Source organism: Mobula hypostoma, chromosome 1 (genome assembly GCF_963921235.1).
Source record: "Mobula hypostoma chromosome 1, sMobHyp1.1, whole genome shotgun sequence".
In the NCBI taxonomy this organism is placed as follows: Eukaryota; Metazoa; Chordata; class Chondrichthyes; order Myliobatiformes; family Myliobatidae; genus Mobula; species Mobula hypostoma.
The window spans coordinates 167,615,369-167,638,128 of NC_086097.1; the positions used below are offsets into that span (position 1 = coordinate 167,615,369).

At 42.6% G+C, this 22,760-nt stretch overlaps 1 protein-coding gene across 3 annotated transcripts in view; it reads left to right on the forward strand.

Annotated features, from left to right (window-relative positions):
- The first annotated feature begins 301 nt into the window (after nt 1–301).
- Nucleotides 302–22,760, forward strand: part of LOC134352130 (guanine nucleotide-binding protein G(s) subunit alpha-like) — a 394,058-nt gene continuing 371,599 nt past the window's right edge. For 2 of the 3 annotated variants that reach the window (XM_063059357.1, XM_063059374.1), the window contains exon 1: nt 406–1,001. In XM_063059357.1, coding sequence (XP_062915427.1) covers nt 611–1,001 — 391 coding nt within the window. In that variant the 5' untranslated portion in view covers nt 406–610. Of the gene's footprint in view, nt 362–405; nt 1,002–22,760 lie in introns of those variants that run through there. The other variant, XM_063059366.1, reaches the window with a different exon arrangement.

Genomic DNA, 22,760 nt, shown 5'->3' on the forward strand with positions numbered 1-22,760 from the left:
ACTTTCTATATTCTATTTGTCAATAAAAGGTGTTAGCTCCCCATAACAAGGCTGGTAAACTTCCTTCAGGAACAGAAGTCCTTCCCAATTCCAGGCTCCACAGTGTGAACCGGCTTTAAACACCCTTCAGCCACTGAACTCAAAGTGAAGGTGGCCTATTAATTTTGCTCGTATCTGCTTTTACTTTGCAAGAATAGAGAACAAAATTGCAATAGCGGTATCTCATATTTAAGCGGAGGTTTAAAGGCGATTCTAGAAGACGAGGAAGTGGTGTAGACCATTGTTAACCTCCGGTGGGAAGGTTGCTTGTAGAGGAAGCTTTACTGCTTGCTCAGTGAGCTGGCTGTTTGCAGCATTTACGGTAAGGTGGACCACTCGGTGGCTGTGGATCAGCTGATCTGTGCCTCCAACGTCGGCCCAGCTGATTTCACAATGGAAAACTGGCCATTTTAAATAAATTTGTATTATATCTTATTTTTTATTTTTTTCTGTATGTGTAGAGATACTTAAAAAGGACGTCTCCGGCTGCATTCGTGAGCTTGCAAACGTGAGGATGAGGCGCTGATGGAAGGGGTTGCGGCAGGGAGGGGGTATACCTGCTTCCTGAGACATGGGGATGTGTTACAGCTTGCGACCGCGGCTCTTCAGCGATCCCTCCAGCGGCGGCCCCGACACGGAGCTGCGCCCTGGAGCGGGGGCCGAGCAGCCACACCAGGGGGACACGGCAACCAGGCTACGGAGCGCCGACGGCCCCGGGCTGCAGCTCCGCCGCAGGGAGACGGACTGGCAGCCGCAGCAGAACGGCGCAGAGGGAGAGCGGGCGCCTCCGCCTCTGCAACTGGGCAGCAAAGGGCCGGACAGGGACAAGCACAAGGGCGACAAGCCCCGGCCGCAGGACGCAGAAGCAGACAGAGAGGCCAAGAAGGTCAGCAAATGCATCGACAAGATGTTAAAGCAACAGAAACGCGAGTACAAGCAGACCCACCGCCTGCTGCTCTTGGGTAAGGTCTCTGTAGCCACCTGCGTGGAAGGAAAGATGTGGGTTGGTTGGAACCCCATTTCTTCACAAAACCATACTCTCCTAAACATCAGTTCTAACATTTTGTGTAAAAGCACTTTCAAGCCTTTTATTTTGCTAAACCGACCGATTTCTAACCACTGTCTAGAATTTGGGTTTCCTTCCGTAAGGATCTGCTAACCGTTTTGGTCACGGCTTTGAAGGGGGTGCAGAGGAGGTTTACCAGGTTGCTGCCTGGATTAGAGGGTATTAGTTGTGAGGAGATGTTGGTCAAACCTCGACTGTTTTTTCTGGAGTATGGGATACTGAGGGGGGACTTGAATGAGGTTTGTAAAATTCAGAGAGGTGTTGACAGGTTAGATGATCAGTGTCTTTTTCCCAGTGTGGGAATGTCAAATATCGGAAGGCATGGCTTTAGGCTGAGGGAAGGATGTTTAAAGATGTATGAGGTAAGGTTTTTTTTTTAAAACAGAGTGTGGTTGATGCTGGGTATGTGCTACCAGGTTTCTGGTGGTGGATGCAGATCCCATGGTGGTGTTTGAGGCATTTGGACAGGGTCATGAACATGCATGGAATGGAGGGATGGGGGTCAGATGCAGTTTAATTTGGCATCATGATTGGTACAGACATCTTGGGTTGAAGGGCCTGTAACCTCCTTTATTGTTTTATGCTCCATGCACTCGTGTTCAGGCAAGGAACACCAGTCTGTACCTGGTGTAAAGAGATGGCCTCAAGAGGCAAGGTTAACCTACCTGGGCCTGTGGTCTCTGAGGTTCAGGAGCTGGAGTTGGAGTTCATGAGGTAAACTGAGAGAATGTTTCCCATTCCTGGTGGAATATTGAAGAAGGGGATAATTTCAGAATAAGGGATCATCCATTAAAATAGAGGTGAAGGGGAATTTCATCGAGAGGATGGTGATTCTGGAATTCTCTACACCAGAGAGTTGTAGTATTAGGTGTGAGATTCTCAGCATATGAGGAAGTCAAGGATTTGTGAGGATCAGGGTGGAAGATGGTGCCAAAGCAAAGATCAGATGAGCTGTGTTCTTACTGAATGGTTTAGGGGCTGTATGACCTACTTCTGCTCCTGTTTCCATGTTTGTCCCATTGAAGCTTCAGCACACTCCTAAGAATGTGTAATGGATTTCCATTTGAATCTTCAAATGCTGAGGCACTCTTCTGGAGAATATTTTGGGCACACATCCTGAGAAGTCAGATTGTGTATTTTAGAATTTAGCAAATCCTTGAGGTTTTGTCTTCATTCTGATTTCACTCATCTCTGTACTGATTATTTTTGGTTCCCTGTATATTCATTAAATGATTTCATGCTCCATAGTTTATTGTGACAGACCTGTCCACATTTGAACTTTTGTTGCTTCTATAGGCTGTGCTGTTAGTTTGAACACATTGCTGCTCAATCGTAAAGCAGATGCATATCGTGTTTCTAATAGCCTGCATTTTTAAAAAATGCTTATGAAATTTGAAGTGAAACAGAGAATCCCTTGTTATTCAAAGCTAAAGCAAAATGGGACAGGAGGAGGCAAGGGAATTACCTCATTTTTTAATTCTTCCTAGATAGTGACACTGTAGTCTTTCTCCTTCAACAATTAGCCATTTAATTAATTCCAGTGCTATGGTGGCTCCCATTATTCTAGGTAATGCCTTCCAGCTGTTGATTTATTTAAAATAATTATTTCCTGAAGTGAGGTCTAAACTTGTTCATCCCTTGAGTTAGGTGAACTGTAACACAGGTAATTAGAGAGGGGCCCAAGGAGAATTTCAAAAATATCATAGTCATGATAGTAATAGAAAAAATATAATAGAAGAAGCCATTTGATGCTCTACCAATTGCACAAGCTATTTAATTTAATCAGTGGCAGTGGAAAAGGCTGCAATAGTTTAGAAATGCAAAGTTATTGTTCCATATCTAAATAATAAAGGCTACCTACAATAATAACCTGATTTTCCTAATTAGAAACCACATTCAAAATTAGAACAAATTAAAACAGTATTCATTAATATATTACAGCAAGTGATCAAAATTTGTCTGATCCACTGTAAACTATTTTCAGGGCACAGACAAATCACTGGGATAAATGAAGCCAGAAAACTGTTGACACTGTATGACTGGAGAAATTCTTCATGAACCAAGTTTTGTTGTGACGGTACACTGAGTGTGTGAAGCAAGGCTCTGAAGGAATGGTGTGGAGGTGTTTTATCAAGTGCGCCATGCCTGGATGAGTAATGGAGGGAGAAATGACCCACTGTCCCGAGTGTACAGAAGTGACCTGGATTCCCTATTGCACATGGTGGATAAATGATCAAATGGCTGAAGTCAGATTTGGAGAAGAAAGCCAAATGTTTTGCATGATGTCAGTGACATTAGTGTGGATTGAAAAAAAAATTTGAATTTGTATAGTATTTTGCACAACCACAGCCAAAGTCTCGGGTAGAATGCAGTCACTGTTGTGCATCGTAATGTGCCAAAGGAGAACTTTGACACCTGGTAGCTTTAGTTACCCTCTTGCTTATGATGAAAACATTACTGTCAGTAGCAAGTGGGAGGAGAACAGGTTGTAGATTGTTCGAGTTAAGGTCTGCAACCTTGTCATCAGTGAACAACTGTCCTGAATGTTCCCACTGTCCTGGCATTCAGTCCTTTCAGGAAGGATGTTATCGGTTTCCTGCAGCCTTGGTTTGGAGAAAGAGCTTCCTGATTTCATTTCTAAATGGCCTGCTTCTGGTTTGGATATTACACCCTCCTATTTTTGAATGTTAAGGCAAAAGAATTAATTCTCCATTATCATTTTGTGGAATCTGGATATAGGTTGTATCTCAACTGTTAAACTTGGGAGGCAATATTAGTTTTGGCATGATTTAGTCCTTCAGTATCTGATTTGGTCATGGGTGTATCCTCACTCCAAGCCAGTGTATTCTCCTTGGACTTTGTTTGTGACGTCATTTTATTTTCTTTATGATAAAGACCAACTTCTTGTTAGATCTTTGATCACTGTTTGCATCTTGGAGCTTATGTCCACTTGGGACAAATCCCTGTCCTAAACCAGAACAACCTTTTTCTCACTATTGAATCACACATCCTAATGTTGTGTTGGATCCATCGCTTGCTTTACTGCTTGTTAAACTGCCTGTAGTCTCTGCTGACAGCTACACAACATGCTATAACTCCTAACTTGGCAGTTCCGCAAACTTGGACATAGAGCTCTTCATTCCTTCAGCTGGCCTGGATGAAAAGTAGAGGCTTCAGAAGTTGAGAGTGAGGCAGACCAGAGGGTCTGATACAAAATACACAGTTCTGGAAGTACTCAGCAGACCATGTCACTGGTGAAGAAAGAAACCGTTCACACCACTCCTTGCAGTGCTGCCAGCCCTGAGCATTTGCAGTATTTTGTTTCATTTGTCCGAGCACTTACCCTTGGGGGAACACCACTTTCCACACACCTTGCCAAATTGGGTGGCAAAATTTTGTCCTTGCTGTTTGTTTCCAACCTTCCCAAAAGTCTTGACTTGTATCGCATGTTATCTTAATTCAATCCACATCAATTTTTGTGAATGATCCCTGTTGGAAATTTTATCAGATTTCCTAAAATTGCAATGTAATTAGTCAGCACTTTTGGTGAGGCCCAAAAGTGGGCTTAAAGAAGGCTGGCCTACTTATCTGGAGTTATCCTTTGAAATCCCACCACAGAGGAAGGGGAATATAAATTGTAATAACGAAGGCTGGTCTCAAGAAGATGGACTACAGGATTGTTTTTATTTTTTCAAAATCCATTTTTGAATTCCTCAGAGAAAGAAATGCAGCATTCTAGGCCAGTTTGGCCTATGTATGACTCCAGATCCATGGTACTGTAGTTGTCTACTGAAATGAACCAACACGTCACTTTTACGAGCCTCTTTGATAAGCAAATGAATATACAGCCAATCAAAGCTCAAAGTAAACTTATATATGTGTCACCATATACTGCCCTGAGATTCATTTTCTTGCAGACGTTCACAGTTGACCAAAGAAATCCAGGAGAATCAAGGAAAAACTACATGCAAACTAAGACTGACAAACAACCACTGTACAAAAGTAGACAACCTGTGCAAAAGCAAAGACATAAGACATAATAATAAATTAATGCAGAGAACATGAGTTGTAGAGTCCTTGAAAGTCCATAGGCTGTGGAATCAGTTCATGAATTGAGTTGAGTAAATGGAGGGATATGGACCACCTGAAGAGGCAAAGGAGGTTGGGTGAGTAATTATTTTGGTAAAACATCATTGACAGACGAGCTTATTCTGTGCTGTATTAGTTGCTCAGTTCAGAGGTAGTCATATTAGTAAATTGGTTTATCATTGCCACGTTTATTTTGCCTGCCATCCATACAGATTATTTCGTCACCTCAGTACATTGAGGTAATACACAGGAAAAGCAATAACAGAACGTGGAATATGAGAAAATGCAGTGCCGGCAGACGATAAGTTGCAAGGCTATAGTGCGATGGGCTTTTGATCTCAGAATCTATCTTAATGTGCAAGAGGGCCAGTTAATAGTCTTGTAATAGCAGAATAAAAGCTGTCCTTGAGCCTGGCTATACGTGCTTTCAGGCTTCTGTACCTTCTGCCTGTTGGGAGGGGTGAGAAGAGCGAACATCCGGGTGGGTGGGATCTTTGATTATGCTGGCTGCTTTACCAAGGCAGCGGGAAGTGTAGACAGAGTCCCTGGAAGGGAGGTACGATCTCATGATGTGCTGAGCTGTGTCCATAAACCCTCTGCAGTCTCAGCTAGAGCAGTTGCCATACCAAACCATGATGTTGCTACGATTTTAAGAATTGTTAAGTGCCCACCGGGTCATACTAAATTTCTTTTGCCTCCTAGAAAAACTTGAGACACTAGTGTACTTTCTAGGCCGTGGTGCCCACATGGTTTGTCCAGGACAGGCCATTGGTGATGTTCAAATAGATAGGGATGGGTACTAACTGTCGGGCCATGCCAGTGATGCCACTAAATGTGCATGTATGAAGAAAATTAGTTTCCCTTCTTTTATCTAACATGTTGGTAATTTCATCCAAAAAAGTAGACTGTAGACAAACTCTACCTCTCCTTCACCAATCCTCTCTGACTGTCCTTCATAAGTAGACATTTGCCTTAATGTTCATTTACTCTCTGACAGACTTTAGTAATTTGCTCAGAACTGGCCTTGAATGTGAAGGTTTCTATGATGTTATTGTGTTGCTTATGGTACTGATTGCCACTAGGTTCTGAGAGACAGTGTGGGAGAGTGACCTGGCTTGTTAGTTATCTGAGGAATGATTTAATAAAGACATATTTAGCTTCTGAACAATTTGTGTAATATGCACATTTAAAATAGAGCAAATAAACCCAGAATAACTCTTGCAGACCACCGGAGGTACAGTCAGGAGAGCAGGTTAAAGGTATGTTCAAACATAATCTGAGAAATGGAAGCAAGAGCAACATGCACAAAGTGCTGGAGCAGGTCAGACAGCATTGATGGAGGGGAGAGAATGCTGGATGCTTTGGACCAAGAGCCTTCCTCAAGAATGGGGGGGGGTAAAAAGGGCAGAAGCCAGGATAAGAGGTTGGGAGAAGCACAAGCTGGTGAGTGAACCTGTATCCAGGTGAGGGCTAGAAGTAGGAACGTGATATCTGTACCTGCCTGTGCTTTCCCTTCCTTCTTATCAATCCCTGACACCTGTCCCACTGTTCATTATGGTTGATCCTGATCCTCCTCCTGTCTCCAAAACCTTGCCAAATCCAGCCTTGAATATACTCGATGCTGGTCCATCCCCATTCCTCTCTTGGTTGGTTACAGCCTTCTGAACAAACATTATATTCCTCAATTCAGTCCTAGACGGCCAACCCCTTAGCCTGAGTTGTGCCCCTTTGTTTTAGGCTGTCCTGCATGATAAGAATACTTTCCCCACCTACCCTGTCAGTCCTTCGCTGAGTCAATGCGTCAGGATGTGACAGAGGGTGCTCTGTTTGAATGAGAGGAGGTATGCTTTGGAGTTCAGAAGAATGAGGGGCTATTGTATCAAAACGTATAACATCCCGATGGTACATGACAAGGTAGATGTTGAAATAATATCACATACGGAAAATCGTAAACGGGGGCACATTTAAAACTGAGGTACATGGAAATTCCTTCTCACAGAAAGGAGTGGATTTTTAGAATTTGCTGCTCCAGAGACTTATGCTGGCTAGCTCACGAGAAGTATTTAAAGTGAAGATGGATAAATCTTTGAAAGGGGTTTGTGGCCTATGGGGTTGCAGCACAGGGAATGAGTTGAAGCCTGGAGACGATCAGCCATGAGCCGATCGAATGGCAGCACAGCGTTGAGGAACCTTGTGATCTACTCCTGCTTTTAGTTCCTTGTATGCAGCGTGGTTAAGAATTTTTGAGTAAAACTTGTAGTACCAAAGTTGAATTGATGGATGGAAGGCCATTTGGCACAGGGACTGCTTTCAGACACTGATTCCTCTCTCCTTTCTATTGTGTGGGACTAGTTTAACACACCTTTACTGGCCACTAATTGAAGCTCGAGGCCTATTATACCCTTTCAACAACTTGTTGTAATAATTTGTGTGATAAATTAGATGCATCTTTAACCTAATTGTTTAAATGGTTAGAGGTGTGTGGGAGGAGAGAGGCCTTATTCACAGTGTATTCAGCTTGCTGTCTGTGACTCACCATTATCTTCCACTCCAGCTTAAAGTTGTTTGTGGATGTGTGTGTGTGTGTGCTCATAAACCTAAGTGTTACATTTTTAATGCAGAGCTATGAATTCCTAATGTACAGTAAGGAACATTGAGCGATCAAACAGTAGTTTGTGGTGTATGTAATGAGGAGGAGATGGAAAGACTCTGTTTAATCAATATGACTGTTTGTTTCAATATTAATGTTCTATTTCTGTGCAACTGCTTCATCACCAGTGTCCTTATAAAGGACATTGCCTCAGTTTGAAAACAATAGGCCTGCACACTCCTTGTGACCTTTGCAAATGTTGCATGAAAAGTACTGGGCTAATTTTTTTTTTGCAGTCTGTTTTAATGCTGGGCCAGCTTTGTAAAGACTGCTGTTATTTTTGACTGAATTAGCAGTGATGCATTGGATACTGTGCACAGGATCACAGTGAAACTAAATGACGTCAACTCAGACTTTATATACTGAGTGAAGTAAAATGGGGATTGCTGGAAACACCTTGCAGGTCAGGCAGTGTGTGTGGAGAAAAGAAAACTGGTTGATGACCGTCCATTAGTACCTGGGAAATAAAAATTATAATGAAAAGAAGCCGGGGGAGGGGAGCAAAAAAGGGGAAGATTTGAGAGAGGAGTAGGCAGAAGAGGAAATAATCAATAAATACATTGGAAAATTTGTTTATTTTGTAATACATTGTGATGTGTATTGTAAAACCATTTTGCATGCCATCCATACTGATCATTTTATCATACTGCGTTGCAGTAGTACAAAGGAAAGCTAACAGTACAGAATAAAATGTTACGGATACAGAACAAGTGGAATGCAGGCTGACAATAAGGTACTAGGCCTCGATGAGGCAGATTGAAGTCAAGAGTCCATCTTGACTTTCTAGGGGACTGTTCAATGCTGTGGAATAGAAGCAGTCCTTGAGCCTGGTGGTGTGAGCTTTCAGGCTTTCGTGCCTTCTGCCTGATGGGAAAGAGGAGAAGAGAAAATGTCCAGGGTGGGTGGGGTCATTGTTTATACAGGCTGCTTTATTGGGTCCATGGCAGTTACTGTAAAAGGCTTGTGAGGAGGTTAGTGAATGACAATGATAGTCTAGTGCAAAATGGTTCTCTGAAATTACCAGAAGCAGCAGCAATTGTTTATTGTTGACCAAGTCTCCAATGGTCATTTGACCCATCAGGGACCTTGTGACCGGTCTGAATGTCCCACGTTCTCCTTGTCAGTCACCTCAGAAGCCACAAACTGGGGTGGAAGCAAGTCAATCTCGATTCTGGGGGACTGTCTGAGAAGGCAATTAGTCATCATCGTCAGAGGAATCACTTCCTTTCTTTTCTCATTGCCTTGTAAATTGTTGCCTTTCAGATCCTTCCAAATGCTGCAGCTGAATCCACCTCTGGGAGTGCCTTCCATACCTAAAGTGCTCACAGTACAAAATAAAATCTTCCTCTCAGTCATTGTTTCCCTCCATATCACCTTCATCTTTGTAGTAATCCACACAGAATGGTGGAGGAACCCAGCAGGTTAGTTCACATTTATTGCAACAGTTAACAGAATATCACTTATTAAGAAACTGTCATTTAAGAGAAAAACATACATTGAAAAATTTAAATGAGGTTCAGATAGGTGCGTGGATGAAAGGGGTATGGAGTGCTATGGCTTGGGTGTGTGTAGATGGGACTAGGCAGAACAACGGGTTGTCCCCGGTCAGATGGGCCAAAGGGCCTGTTTCTGTGCTGAACAAAGACAAAGGTCATGCAGAATCTATATGCTCTTAAATCTATATATGCTTGTATCTATATGCAATCTTTGCCTCCTAGTTCTTGAACCCTTAGTTGTTGGAACAGTTAGTCCATAAATTTAGTGATTTTTTTTTAAACCTTTTAAAGACCTAGATAATGTGTGTGGAGAGGTGTACAAAATTATGAGGGATATTAATAAGATAAATACATGCAGGCTTTCTCCCTTGATGTTGGGCGATACTAGAATTGAATGTCATAGGTTTCAAAGGTACATTTAATGTCAGAGCAATGTATACAATATACATCCTGAAATTCTTTTTCTTCACAACCATCCACGAAAACAGAGGAGTGCCCCAAAGAATGAATGACAGTTAAATGTTGGAACCCCAAAGCCCCCGCAGCTCCCCCCATCCACGCATAAGTAGCAGCAATGTGACGATCCCCCCTCCCCCACCAGCAAAATGTCATTGGTGCTCCCCCAAGCATGCAGCAAAACAACAATAAAGACAGACTTGTTGTTCCCCAGAGATTACTTGTTCACCCGGTAGTTTGACATGCCACAGCCTCCCCCTCCCCCTCTCCCTGGCACGCCAGTCTTCTAGGCTGTGTCCTTGGTATAGGGTGAGAGGTGAAATATTTAAGGGGAACTTGACGGGGAACTCCTCACTCAGAGTAGTGGCATGAGTTACCGGGCAATAGAGGCATGGAGCAATTAAAACAGAAAGCAACAAATATTGGACTGCAAGTGTTGTATCTGAATGCACCCTGCATAAGGAGTAAAATGGACAGTCTTGAACTTCAGCAACAGATTGGCAAATATGACATTGTGGCCGTCTCTGAAACTTGTCTAAAGGATGGCAGCCATTAGGAGCTGAGCGTCCAAGGATATATGGTATATCAGAAAGATAGGTTAGTAGGCAGAGGGGATGGTGAGGCTTTGTGTATAAGAAATAATATAAAATTAGGAAGAGATGACCTAGGATTGGAAGGTGTAGGGTCTCTGTGTTGAGTTAAGAAATGGCAAAGGTAAAAGGACCTTAATGGCAGTTCTATACAGGCCTCCAAACAGCAGCCGGGATGTGGATTACAAATTATAGCGGGAGATAGACATGGTGTGTCAGAAAGGCAATGTCATGGTAATCGTTGAGGATTTTAACATGAAAGCGGATTGGGAAAACCAGGTCCGTAATGGACCTCGAGAGAGAATTTGTAGAATGTCTAAGGGATGGCTTTTTAGAATGGCTTGTTGTTGAGCCCACTAGGGGATCGGCTGTGCTGGATTGGGTGTTGTGCAATGATCCAGAGGTGATAAGAGAGCTTAAGGTTAAGGAACCCTTGGGGAACAGTGATCACGATATGATCGAGTTCACATTGGATTTTATTTTTTTCCCTCTCAAATTTCATTGTGTTGGTATTTCAGTGGAATAGAGGAAATTACAATGGCATGAGAGGGGAACTGGCTGAAGTTGACTGGAAAGGGACATTTGCAGGAAGGACAGCAGAGCAGCAATGGCTGGAGTTTTTGCAAAAAATGATGGAAGTGCAAGACAGATAAATTCCAAATAAGAAATTTTCAAAGGGAAGAAGGAAGTGAAGTCAGAACCAAAGTAAAAGCAAAAGAGAGGGCATACAAGGAAGCCAGGGCTAGTGGGAAGATAGAGGATTGGGGAGCTTTTTAAAAGCTAGCAGAAGGAAACTAAGAAGGTCATTAGGAAGGAAAAGATGGGCTGGCTGGTGGCACAATGACATCAGCGCCAGACCCCGGAACAGAAGTTCCCGGGTTCGAATCCCGAGTACGTTTTCCATCCATGCTGGGTTGAGTGTCGAGATCGCAACTCGATCTTGTAAAATAAAAACAGAAGGGAAAAATACTGCGAAAGTGTCTGCGTGAGGAGTGGCGTGCCACACAGTCTCTCTCTCTCTCTCGTTCCGCGCCTTGTAAAGGCTTGAAAAAGACATCATCGCACAGACGCACACGCCAAAAAAAGGAAGAAAAAGATGACTTATGAAAGGAAGCTGGCGACTAATATCAAAGAAGATACTCAAAACTTGTTTAAGTATATAAAGGGTAAAAAAGAGTCGAGGGTAGATATAGAGCCAATACAAAATCATGCTGGAAATACTGTAATCAGAGATGGCAGAGGAACTGAATGCGTATATTGCATCAGTCTTCACAGTGGAAGATGTCTGCAGTATACTGGACATTCAAGAGTGTCAGGGAAGTGAAGTATGTACAGTGAAAATTATGACTGAGAAGGTGCTCAGGAAGCTTAATGGTCTGAGGGTGGATAAATCTCCTCACCTGAAGGAATACTGGAGAGATTGCGGAGGCATTAACGTTGATCTTTCAAGAATAGATGGATTCTGGCATTGTACCGGATGACGGGAACATTGCAAATGTTACTCCACTAAGAAAGGTGAGAGGCAGCAGAAAGGACACTATAGACCTGTTCACCTAACATCAGTGGTTGGGAAGTTGTTGGAATCTATTGTTAGGGATGAGATTACAGAATACCTGCAGGCACATGACAAGATGGCTCAAAGCCAGCATGGTTTCCTGAAAGGAAAATCCTGTCTGACTAACCTATTGCAATTTTTTTGAGGAAACTTCGAGCAGGGATGACAAAGGAGATGTAGTAGATGTGATGTACTTGGATCTTCAGAAGGCCTTTGACAAGGTGCCGTACATGAGGCTGCTTAGCAAGATAAGAGCCCATGGAATTACAGGGGAGTTGCTCGCATGGGTGAAGCATTGGCTGGTCAGCAAAAAACAGAGAGTGGGGATAAAGGGATCCTATTCTGGCTGGCTGCTGGTTACCAGCGGAGTTCCAAGGGGGTCGGTGTTGGGACCGCTGGTTTTTACAATGTATGTTAATGATTTGGACTATGGTATTAATGGATTTGTGGCTAAATTTGCCATTGATATAAAGTTAGGTGGAGGAGCAGGTAGTGTTGAGGAAACAGACTGCAGAGAGACTTAGATAGTTTAGGGGAATGGGCAAGGAAGTGGCAAATGAAATACAATGTTGGAAAGTGTATGGTCATGCATGTTGGTGAAAGCAATAAATGGGCAGACTATTATTTAGATGGGGATAGAATTCAAAATGCAGAGATGCAAAGGGACTTGGGAGTCCTTGTGCACGATACCCTAAAAGTTAACCTCCAGGTTGAGTCAGTGGTGAAGAAGGTGAATGCAATGTTGGCATTCGTTTCTAGAGGTATAGAATATAAGAGCAGGGATGTGATATTGAGGCTCTATAAGGCACTCATGAGACTACATTTGGAGTATTGTGTGCAGTTTTGGGCTCCTTATTTTAGAAAAGGATATACTGACATTGGAGATGGTTCAGAGATGATTCACAAGAATGATTCCAGGAATGAAAGGGTTACCATATGAGGAACGTCTGGCAGCTCTTGGGCTGTATTCCCTGGAGTTCAGGAGAATGAGGGGGGATCTCATAGAAACATTCTGAATGTTAAAAGGCCTGAACAGATTAGATATGGCAAAGTTATTTCCCATGGTAGGGGATTTTAGGACAAGAGGGCACAACTTCAGGATTGAAGGACGTCCTTTTAGAACTGAGATGCAGAGAAATTACTTTAGTCAGAGGGTGGTAAATCTGTGGAATGTGTTGTCACGAGTGGCTGTGGAGGCCAAGTCATTGGGTGTTTTTAAGGCAGAGATAGATAGGTTCTTGATTAGCCAGGGCATCAAAGGGTATGGGGTGAAGGTAGGGGAGTGGGGATGACTGGAAGAATTGGATCAGCCCATGATTGAATGGCAGAGTAGTCTCGATGGGCCAAATGGCCTGCTTCTGCTCCTATTTCTTTTGGTCTTGTGGTCTAAATGTGGAATGAGCTGCTAAGGTCGGTTGTGGATGCAAATTCAATTGTAACATTTATGGTAAGCTTTTTAAGTATATTGATGGGAGAGGTATGGAGGGCTATGGTCTGGATATGAGTAGATGGAACTAGGCAGGAAAACAGGTTGGCATGGTGTAGATGGGCTGAAGGGCCTGTTTCTGTGCTCTATGACATCAGAACAAATGCCAGCACATAATGTGTGTGCATGCAGCTACATTTCAGATCCACTGCACCAGGGACGGGGCAATTTCCACATCACACTGAGTTCCAAGCCAGGCATCAAAGAGTGACTGTGCAATAAAAATACTATTGCACTTCCCAGCCTCATCGTTGTGCTGAGGTAGTACATGTCAATAAGAATATTTACAGTTAGCTTGCTTTGTTGCTGCTTTACAAAGAGCCTTTTCCTTTGTAAAATGGGTGCAAAACATAATTGGGCAGGATAAATTGTTGGTCGTTGTGCTGGTAAATACCTTGGGGCAGGGTTGTTTTGGAGGCTTGTAGTTTGAGTGCTGTAGCTGTGGACCTCCTCATTTGGGGGGGGGGAGTGTGTGTGTATGTTTTGAGCTAATGTTTATCAGTTACCTATCTGCATCATTGACACAGGGAAGCCTTTGAAATGTTGGTAGTTGGGATAATCCTTTCTAGCCAAGGTTTCACTTGTAGGGTTAATGTGGCTTTCTTATTTTGATACTCCATGATCCATATGGACTCCTGCACATTGGAATCAGCCCTGTTAGCTTAATTTGTCTGTGCCAACTGTACCCATTGGCACATGTTTGGCACCCAACTCTCTCTATTGTCTCTATCTGCACTGCTCTTTTTCTGCATCCGTAACACTATATTCTGCATTTTAGTGAGGGATATAGAGATATAGATCCTTGTGCATGTGACAATAATAAATGAATTAACGTACATAAACTTCCAAGAATCACATCGTGATTAAGTACTTTAAAGCTTCTGTGCAGCCAGTCTGGTGTATTTGAGCTGAGATTTATTTTGAGCTCTGAGGAATTGAGCATTGAGATCACAAAAGATATTTGAATGGCCCAGTGTTTAGAAGCACTTTTAATTTGAAGCCAATAACTGACTTGAGTGCCTGTACCTATATTATTTTTGTTGCCTGAGACGTTGATGTCTAGTCTATTAGACTGATTGTGAAGATTGGCAATTTGTACTCTCAAGTTTTTGGTATCTTGGTCACTGATTCTAGATTTCAGCTTTGGGAAAACTGAGGATGTACATTTGTACATCCGGGAGCCCTGAGAAGAGGTGTTACATGCTTGTCCATTCTTGTCTAATTATGACATTTGTTACTATTATTATCTTCCAGTGTTGGCGGGGACTTGCATTTCTAGCTCAGAGAATCAGAGTTCAAGAGAAATGGCAATGAAATGTCAGTGATGGATTAATAGAAACTTATTGACTTGTATGAAAATATCTGCCTAGTGTAGGCGGATGGCCAGACTCCTCTGAGTTCTGCCTTGGTTGCCTAGCAACCTGAAATGAAAGCGAGTGGTGGTTAAAGTTGTGCTGACAAAGGTATCACTGGTTTTTTTTAAAGAGTCCATTCATTTCCCAGGATTTGCACTTGTTGTCCTTGATGGTTACCACAGTTAAATGATGGTTCTTGAGGCAATCCATGTGGTAAAACTAGTGCCACAGTACTGAGTATTGAGTTACAGATTTCAATCCACAATCTGCTTCCAGATGGCCCATGTTCCACCTGCTGTTGTACTTCCTAGTGGTAGAAGTTTTGTGTTTGGGAAGTGCTGTCGGAGTTGTCCGGAATTGGAACTGGTTTGTTATTGTCACGTAGATGCACTGAAAAGCTTGTTTACACAGATCACGTCATTACACATTGCAGTAGAGGTACGAGGAGAACATAGAGAACAAGGTAAAACGACAACAATTCAGAATAAAGTACAACACCATAAAGAGAGTGCAGGTAAACAGTAAAATGAGGTAGATTGTGAGGTCAAGAATCTGTCTCATCGTACAAGGAAACCATTTAATACCTTTTATAAAAGCAGGGTAGAAGCTGGTAAGTGTTTCCAGGATTTTGAATCTTCTGCCAATAGAAGAGCAGAGAAGAGATCATGTCTGGGGTGTATGGAGTCTTTGATAATGCTGCTGCTTCACTGAGCGAAGTATAGACGGGAAGCTGGTTTCCATGATGTGCTGAACTGTCCACAACTCTACAGTTTCCTGCAGTCAGGTGCAGAGCAGTTACCGTGCTAAGCTATGATGCATCTGCATAAGATGCTTTCTATGATGCATCAATCGAAATTAGTTAGAGTTGACTTGCCAACAATGGGCATAATTCCAGGGTCAAGTAAGGGCAGTGCATTTATCAGATAGTACACACTCTAGCCACTGTGCGCCATTGGCAGAGCAAATGATCATATTAGAGATAATAGGCTGCTCTTTCCTGGGTGGTGTAAAATCTGTTGGTCCTTCAACTACACAGGCATGTGAGGAGTAGCTCATCGCACTTGTAATTTGTACTTTGTAGGTTGGAACATCCCACAGTAATAATTATTCCTAGACATTTGTTCATCCTGGCAAAAAAAAAATCGGAGTCAACTTGCTATCAAGGTATGTATGTATCACCAAATACTGTCCTGAGAATCAGTTTCTTGTAGGCATTCACAGTGGAATCAGTGGAAAAACTACACCCAAATAAAGATGACAAGCAACCAATGTACAAAAGAAGATAATCTGTGCAAATAGCAATAATAATACTGAGACCACAAGCTATGGAATCCTTGAATGGAGTCAGTAGGTTGCATTCAGTGATGTGGTGAGTGAAGTTATCCACGCTGGTTCAGGAGCCTGGTGGCTGAAGGATAATAACTGTTCCTGAGGCTCCTGTACGTCCTTCCTGATGGCCTCAGCAAGAAGAGAGTATGTCCTGGATGATGGGGGTCCTTCATGGATACTGATACCTTATGACAATGCATTTTGTAAATGTGTTCAGTGATGGGGAGGGCTTTGTCTGTGATGAACTGACTTTGTCTGTTACGTTTTTGTAGCCTTTTTTTTCCTGTGCTTGTGCAGTGATGGTTCCATACCAGGCCGTGACATCACCAGACAGGATACTCTGCATTGTGCATCTATAGATGTTTGCTAAAGTTTTAGATGATGTGCCGAAAGTGCGCAAGCGTCTAAGAAAGTAAAGGCACTACCGTGCTTCCATTGAAATGGCACTTATGTGCTGGTTCCAGGACAGATCCTCTGATATTATAATGGCCAGGAATTTAAAGTTACTGACCCTCTCCATCTCAAACCCCCTAATGAGCACTGGCTCATGGATCCCAGATTTCTTCAGCTTAGTAAAGCAGCCTAATGTGTCACTTGTTAAATAGTTGGTGACGTCACAAGTGAATCTGTAGCTTGAAACTAATGTTTTGGTTCTGTGTTATAGCAGTTCTTGTATCGGGAATTCATCAATCACAACTCACTGCCAACGTAAAAATTACTAATAAAAATTCACTTTCATAAAGCCATAACATAGGAGCAGAATCAATCCATTCAGCTTATTGGTTGTCCCGCCATTCAAACATGGCAGACTTTTTTCTCACAAAGAAGAGAAAATCTGCAGATGCAGGAAAGCTGAGCAACACGCACAAAATGATGGAGGAACTCAGCAGCTCAGGCAGCATCTATGAAAAAGAGTACAGTGGACACTTTAGGCCAAAACCTTTCGACAGGATATTTTTTTTTCTCAGTCGCATTCTCCTACTATATCCCTTAACTTCCTTTCCAATCAAACTTTTCAATCTTTGCCTTAGAATCCATAGCTCTCTATGGGAATGAATTCACCGTCCTCAAGCTGAAGAAAGACCTCCTCATCTCAGTTTAAGAAGGACACCCATTTATTCTGAGGCTGTGCCTGTGGATCCTAAACTATCCTAATAATAAATGATCCTTTCCACATCCACTCTAGACAGGCCTTTCAGTATTCTCTAAGTTTCAGTGAGATTTCAACCTAATTCTTTCCCACCCCCCCCCCCCAACACACACATACACCCTCGTCCTTGTGAATTTTATCAAGTACGGGATCGGAGAAACTTGTCATTCGTCATACACAGAAAACCTGCAGCACAATACAGGCCCTTCGGCCCACAAAGCTGTGTCGAAAACATATTTACTTTAGAAATTACCTAGGGTTACCCACAGTCCTTTATTTTCTAAGCTGCATGTACCTATCCAAGAGTCTCTTAAAAGACTCTGTTGTATCTGCCTCCACCACTGTCGCTGGCAGCCCATTCCATGCACTCACCACTCTGCATTAAAAAAAATTTACCTCTGATCTCTTCTGTACCTACTTCCAAGCAGCTTAAAACTGTGCCCTCTTGTGTTAGCCATCCCAGCCCTGGGAAAAAGCCTCTGACTATCCACACGATCAATGCCTCTCGTCTTATACACCTTGCATATTAAGCTTTTCACTCCTGGGGTCATTCCTGAGCCTCCTGGACCTTCTCCAGAACCAGCACATCATTCCGTGGATCTGGAGTAGTGTTCAAGGACCACTCACAAATCTGGAGGCAGAGGGGAGGAAGCTTTTGAAATTTCTGTATTGTGAATTGTAGGTCTTGGGGCTCCTGCGTCACCTCCCTGTTGGTAATAGTGAGAAGAGGGCAGGTCCCAGACGGTGAGCTCCCTACATGATGGATGCTACTTGCTTGAGTCACTGCGTTTTGAAGGTGTCCTTGATGGTGTGGAGGGTTGTGCCCATGATGCAGCAAGCTGAGTCTACACCCCTTTGTGATCCTGTGCATTGGAGTCTCAGTACCAGCCAGTGATGCAACCGGTCAGAATGGTCTCCACTGTACATGTATAGAAATGTAAAAATCCTCAAACTTGTGATGAAGTAGAGCCTCTGCATGCCTTCTTTGTGATGGCATCCCTGCGTGGGTTCGGAATAGGTCTTCTGAAATGTTCATGAAATGGTTGGGCAGTTGGAGAGGCAAAGTTTTCACTCTGTAACATTGTTTGTCTGTGTTGGGCTCGGGTCTCTGATACAACTGAAGCCAACTGGTCAGCTTTTCACTCACTGACCAATATCCATGGCAATTGTTGCTGCTGAAGTAATTTGTATTATTCATCAGCCAAAATCCTCCAGTTGCTGCTAAATTATGCAAAAGCTAAATGCTGTGGGTATTGGAAATCTGAAAGAAAACCCAGAAAATCCTTTAAGTGTTCTGCAGGTCAGTTAACATTGGTCGAGAGAGTTCATGATTGAGTCTATCTCCAGTTACTCAAGGAAGCAATTATTGGATAGGCCATTGAATAGTAACTAAACTGTTTCATATAATATGCTTTTCAAAAAAGGGTTTCCTCATTTGGATGTTTGTGCTTGTCAAAATATCTGTTTTTTTGTTATAAGTTCCTCTTCATTCCTGTGGGTTTTGGATGTGATGGAGGAGGAGCGGGACAAAGGTGGAATGTAAGCTGTATGGTATTCTGGTGGAGAATTGGCCATGGCTATGTTTCTCATATGACTGAGGAGGGAAGAGTAAGGGAGATCTGACCTGGGGAACAGTTTGGAACAGGGAATTATTACCAACTTGCCAAAAAATAAAATCAGAATTATATAACCAGAGAGAGTAAGAGAACTGAAAACTGCTGGAGATTTCTTCCTGGTATAAAGTTGTTGGGAGGGGGAGGGAGAGAGAATGAACAAATAAATAAATAAATAAATAAATATGATTTGGCCCATCAGATTAGTGCTAGCTCATTGAAAGAGGTATCCACTTCATCCCATTCATCTCTAATGCTGCATTTCATTTCACTTTTCCAACCATTTCTCCAATTCCCTGTTGAAGCGTAATGCTCAGTCCATTTGGGTAACAAATAATCATTCTCAGCATTTGTTGAAGGCAGACCTCCTCACTTTCCTCTTGCCCAAATGTTTTGGAATTTAAAAGGGTTCTTAGATCATATTCTTTCCCCACAACCAGTGGAACCATTTGCTTCTGCCTCCCTTTTTTTTAAAGCAGAATGTCTACTGAACTAGTCCCATTTGCCTGTATTTGGCCCATATCCATCTAACTCCTTCCCAGCCAAACTCTTTGTTAATGCTGTAACTGTTCCCAACTTTATCTGCCAGCTTTTTTTCCATATACTCCCCACCCTCTGTGTGGGGGGAAAAGTTTCCACCTCGGGTCCCTTTTAAATCTTTTCCCTCTCCCATTAAACTAATTTTGGATTCTTTTACCCCGGGGAAAAGACTTTGGCTATTCACCTTATCTATGCCCCTTATGATTTCAGAACCAGAATTGGAGTCAGAATCAGGTTTAATATCACTGGTATATAGTATGTTGTTTTGAGCAGCAGTACAATGCAATACATAATAAAATGCTATAAATTACAATAAGAAATATATGTTTAAATAAAATTAGATAAGTAGAGCGAGAAAGTAAAAGAAAAGTGATGCAGTGTAATGAGTTACTTGTCCATCCAGAAATCTGATGGCAGCGGGAAAGAAGCTATTCCTGAAATATTGTGTGTGTCTTCAGCCTCCTGTACCTCTTCCCTGATGGTAGTAATGAGAAGAGCGCATGCCCTGGCTGATGGGGGCCCTTAATATTGTGTGTGTCTTCAGCCTCCTGTACCTCTTCCCTGATGGTAGCAATGAGAAGAGCGCATGCCCTGGCTGATGGGGGCCTTTAATATTGTGTGTGTCTTCAGCCTCCTGTACCTTTTCCCTGATGGTAGCAATGAGAAGAGCGCATGCCCTGGCTGATGGGGGCCCTTAATATTGGATGCTGCCTTTTTGAGACATTACTTTTTGAAGGTGTCCTTGGTGCTGGAGCCCATAATAGACCTGGCTGAGATTGTAAATTTTTGCAGCTTTTTCCAGCCCTGTGCAGTGGCCCCTCCATGCCAGACGATGATGTAATCAGAAGGATTGCTCTCCGTGGTACATTTGTAGACATTTGTGAGAGTCTTTGGTGATATACCAAGTTACCTCAAACTCCCAATGAAATGTAGCCACCTTTGTAATTGCATCAGTATGTTGGGCCCAGCATAGAGTTTCAGAGATGCTGAAACCCAGAAACTTTAAACTGTTCACCCTTTCTACTGCTGATCCCTCAATAAGGACTGTATGTTCCCTCGACTTTCCCCTCCTAAAGTCCACAATCAATTGCTTGGTCTTACTTTGTTGAGTACAAGGTTGTTGTTTTGACACCACTCAACCAGCTGTTCTATCTCAATCACTACGCCTCCTCCTCTCCATCTGAAATTCTGCCAACAATAGTTATATCATTGGCAAATTTATAGATTGTGTATGAGCTATGCCTAACCACACAGTCGTGGGTGTAGAGAGAATAGAACAGTGGGCTAAGCACACACCCTTGAGTTGCGGCAGTGTTGATTGTCAGCGAGGTGGAGATGTTATTTCTGATCCATACTGTTTGTGGTCTTTCGATGAGGAAGTCAAGGAGCCAGTTGCAGAGGGAAGTAGAGAAGACCAGGCTTTGGATCTTATTGGTTAACACTGAGGATATGATCGTGTTTGAATGCTGAGCTGCAACCATTAAACAGCAGCCTGATAAAGGTATTACTATTGTCCAAGAGATCCAAGTGGAAAGCCAGTGAGGTTGTATCTACTATAGACCTAGTGTGTCGATAGGAAAATTGCATCAGGTCCAGGTCCTTGCTTAGGCAGGAGTTGATTCTGCCCATAACTAATCTCTCAAAGCACTTCATCACAGTAGATGTGAGTGCCACTGGGTGATGGCCTTTGAGGCAGCTAGCCCTGCTCTTCTTGGGCACTGCTATAATTGTCACTCTTTTGAAGTAGGTGGGAGCCCCCAACTGCAGCATTGCGAGATTAAAGAATTTATAAATCTGTAGGGTCACTCCTCACCCTCCTATCATCCAGGGAAAAAAGATATTCTGAGCCCATCCAGTCTCTCGTTATAACTCAAGTTTTCCAATCCCAAGTAACATCCTTGTGAATCCTTTTACTTCAATGAGGAGTGAATGAGCTAGTAGAAAAGCTGCTCATGCGAGTTTATAACGAGTGGCTACACATAAAAGGTTCTCAGTGAGATTGACAGGGTAAAAGCTGACAGGATATTTTGCTTGTTGGTGTCGTAGATCACGGAGACATCATTTCAAATTAAGGGTCACCGATTTAATATGGAGATAACGAATTTCTTCAGAGTGTTGGCCGTTCCCTTTCCTACAAATTCACAGATCCCTGTGTCCGTCCTTTATGCCTTTTTTCTTGGAGTCCCTCTCCTATCCCTGTAGGATTATGTAATCCAGAAAGATGTAGAACCTGTACATTGAGGTTTTTGGACTGAAGGGCAATCAAGGTTTATGAAACAGGCAGTGACTTAGAGTTGAGGTTAAGGTAAGATCAACCCTGATTTTGTGGAAAAGCCTCAATGGAAAATGAGGCTCTTTTCCTTCAATAAATAGGGATCAGCAGATGCTGGGAATCTGTGGGGGGGGGGGAATGCTGAAAACACTCAATAATTCACATTGCATTAGTGGAAAGAGAAAGGGTTAACCTTTTGGGTCAAAGACCCTTAGTCAGAACTCTCCTTTTTGTTCTGTACCTGGGGTTGAAAGAAGCAGGCCAAGTTTTCTGTCAGCATTGAGATGGGCTGAATGGCTTACTTGTGCTTGATCAAAGTCCCTCAGTTTGAATAAGTACAGACTCAGACCAAAAATTTCCTGTGTGGCCAGGTGTTGTGGCAAAACTTACTGGGTTACTGGTTTTATGTTGGTCGCTTCTAAGTAACTGTATACAATGTCTTTGACAATTTTTTGCACGTACACAGATGCTACTAGACCAGTTGAGTTCCTCCAGCAAATTGTTCGTTTGCTCTAGGTTCCTGCATCTTTTGATGGTCAGGTGCAGCTTTTTGATCAATGGCTTCAACAACCACTAGGTGGTGCAGTGATATATATTTTAATTCCAGAGCAATGATACCTAGTTTTTGAATTGGAATCAGGTTTTATTTTTACTGACGTATGTCATGAAATTTGTTCACAGCAATACAATGCAATACATAAAGGTTACAATAAGGAATACAGTGGATTCTGTTTAATTAGGACTCACCGGGACCCATACGTTTTGGCTCAATTAAGCGGCTTTCCCAATTAGCTCAAGTTTAATGGAAATACGAAGTTAAAAAACCAAACTGCTATTTTAAACTGAGTAACAAATAGTGTATTTAAATGAAAAACAGAAAATAAATTTACACTAGAAAAACTGCTGCACTACTATAAAACTGTTTTAGTCCCTAAAAGTTATCAACAGAGGAATCCATCCAGTGTATGCTGCCATGTTATTTTGATTGACAGGAAATGAAAGCACAATAGTACAGGCACCTAGTGCAAATAATCGATCAATTATACAATCCTTTGCTTTCTTTGGACCTGATAG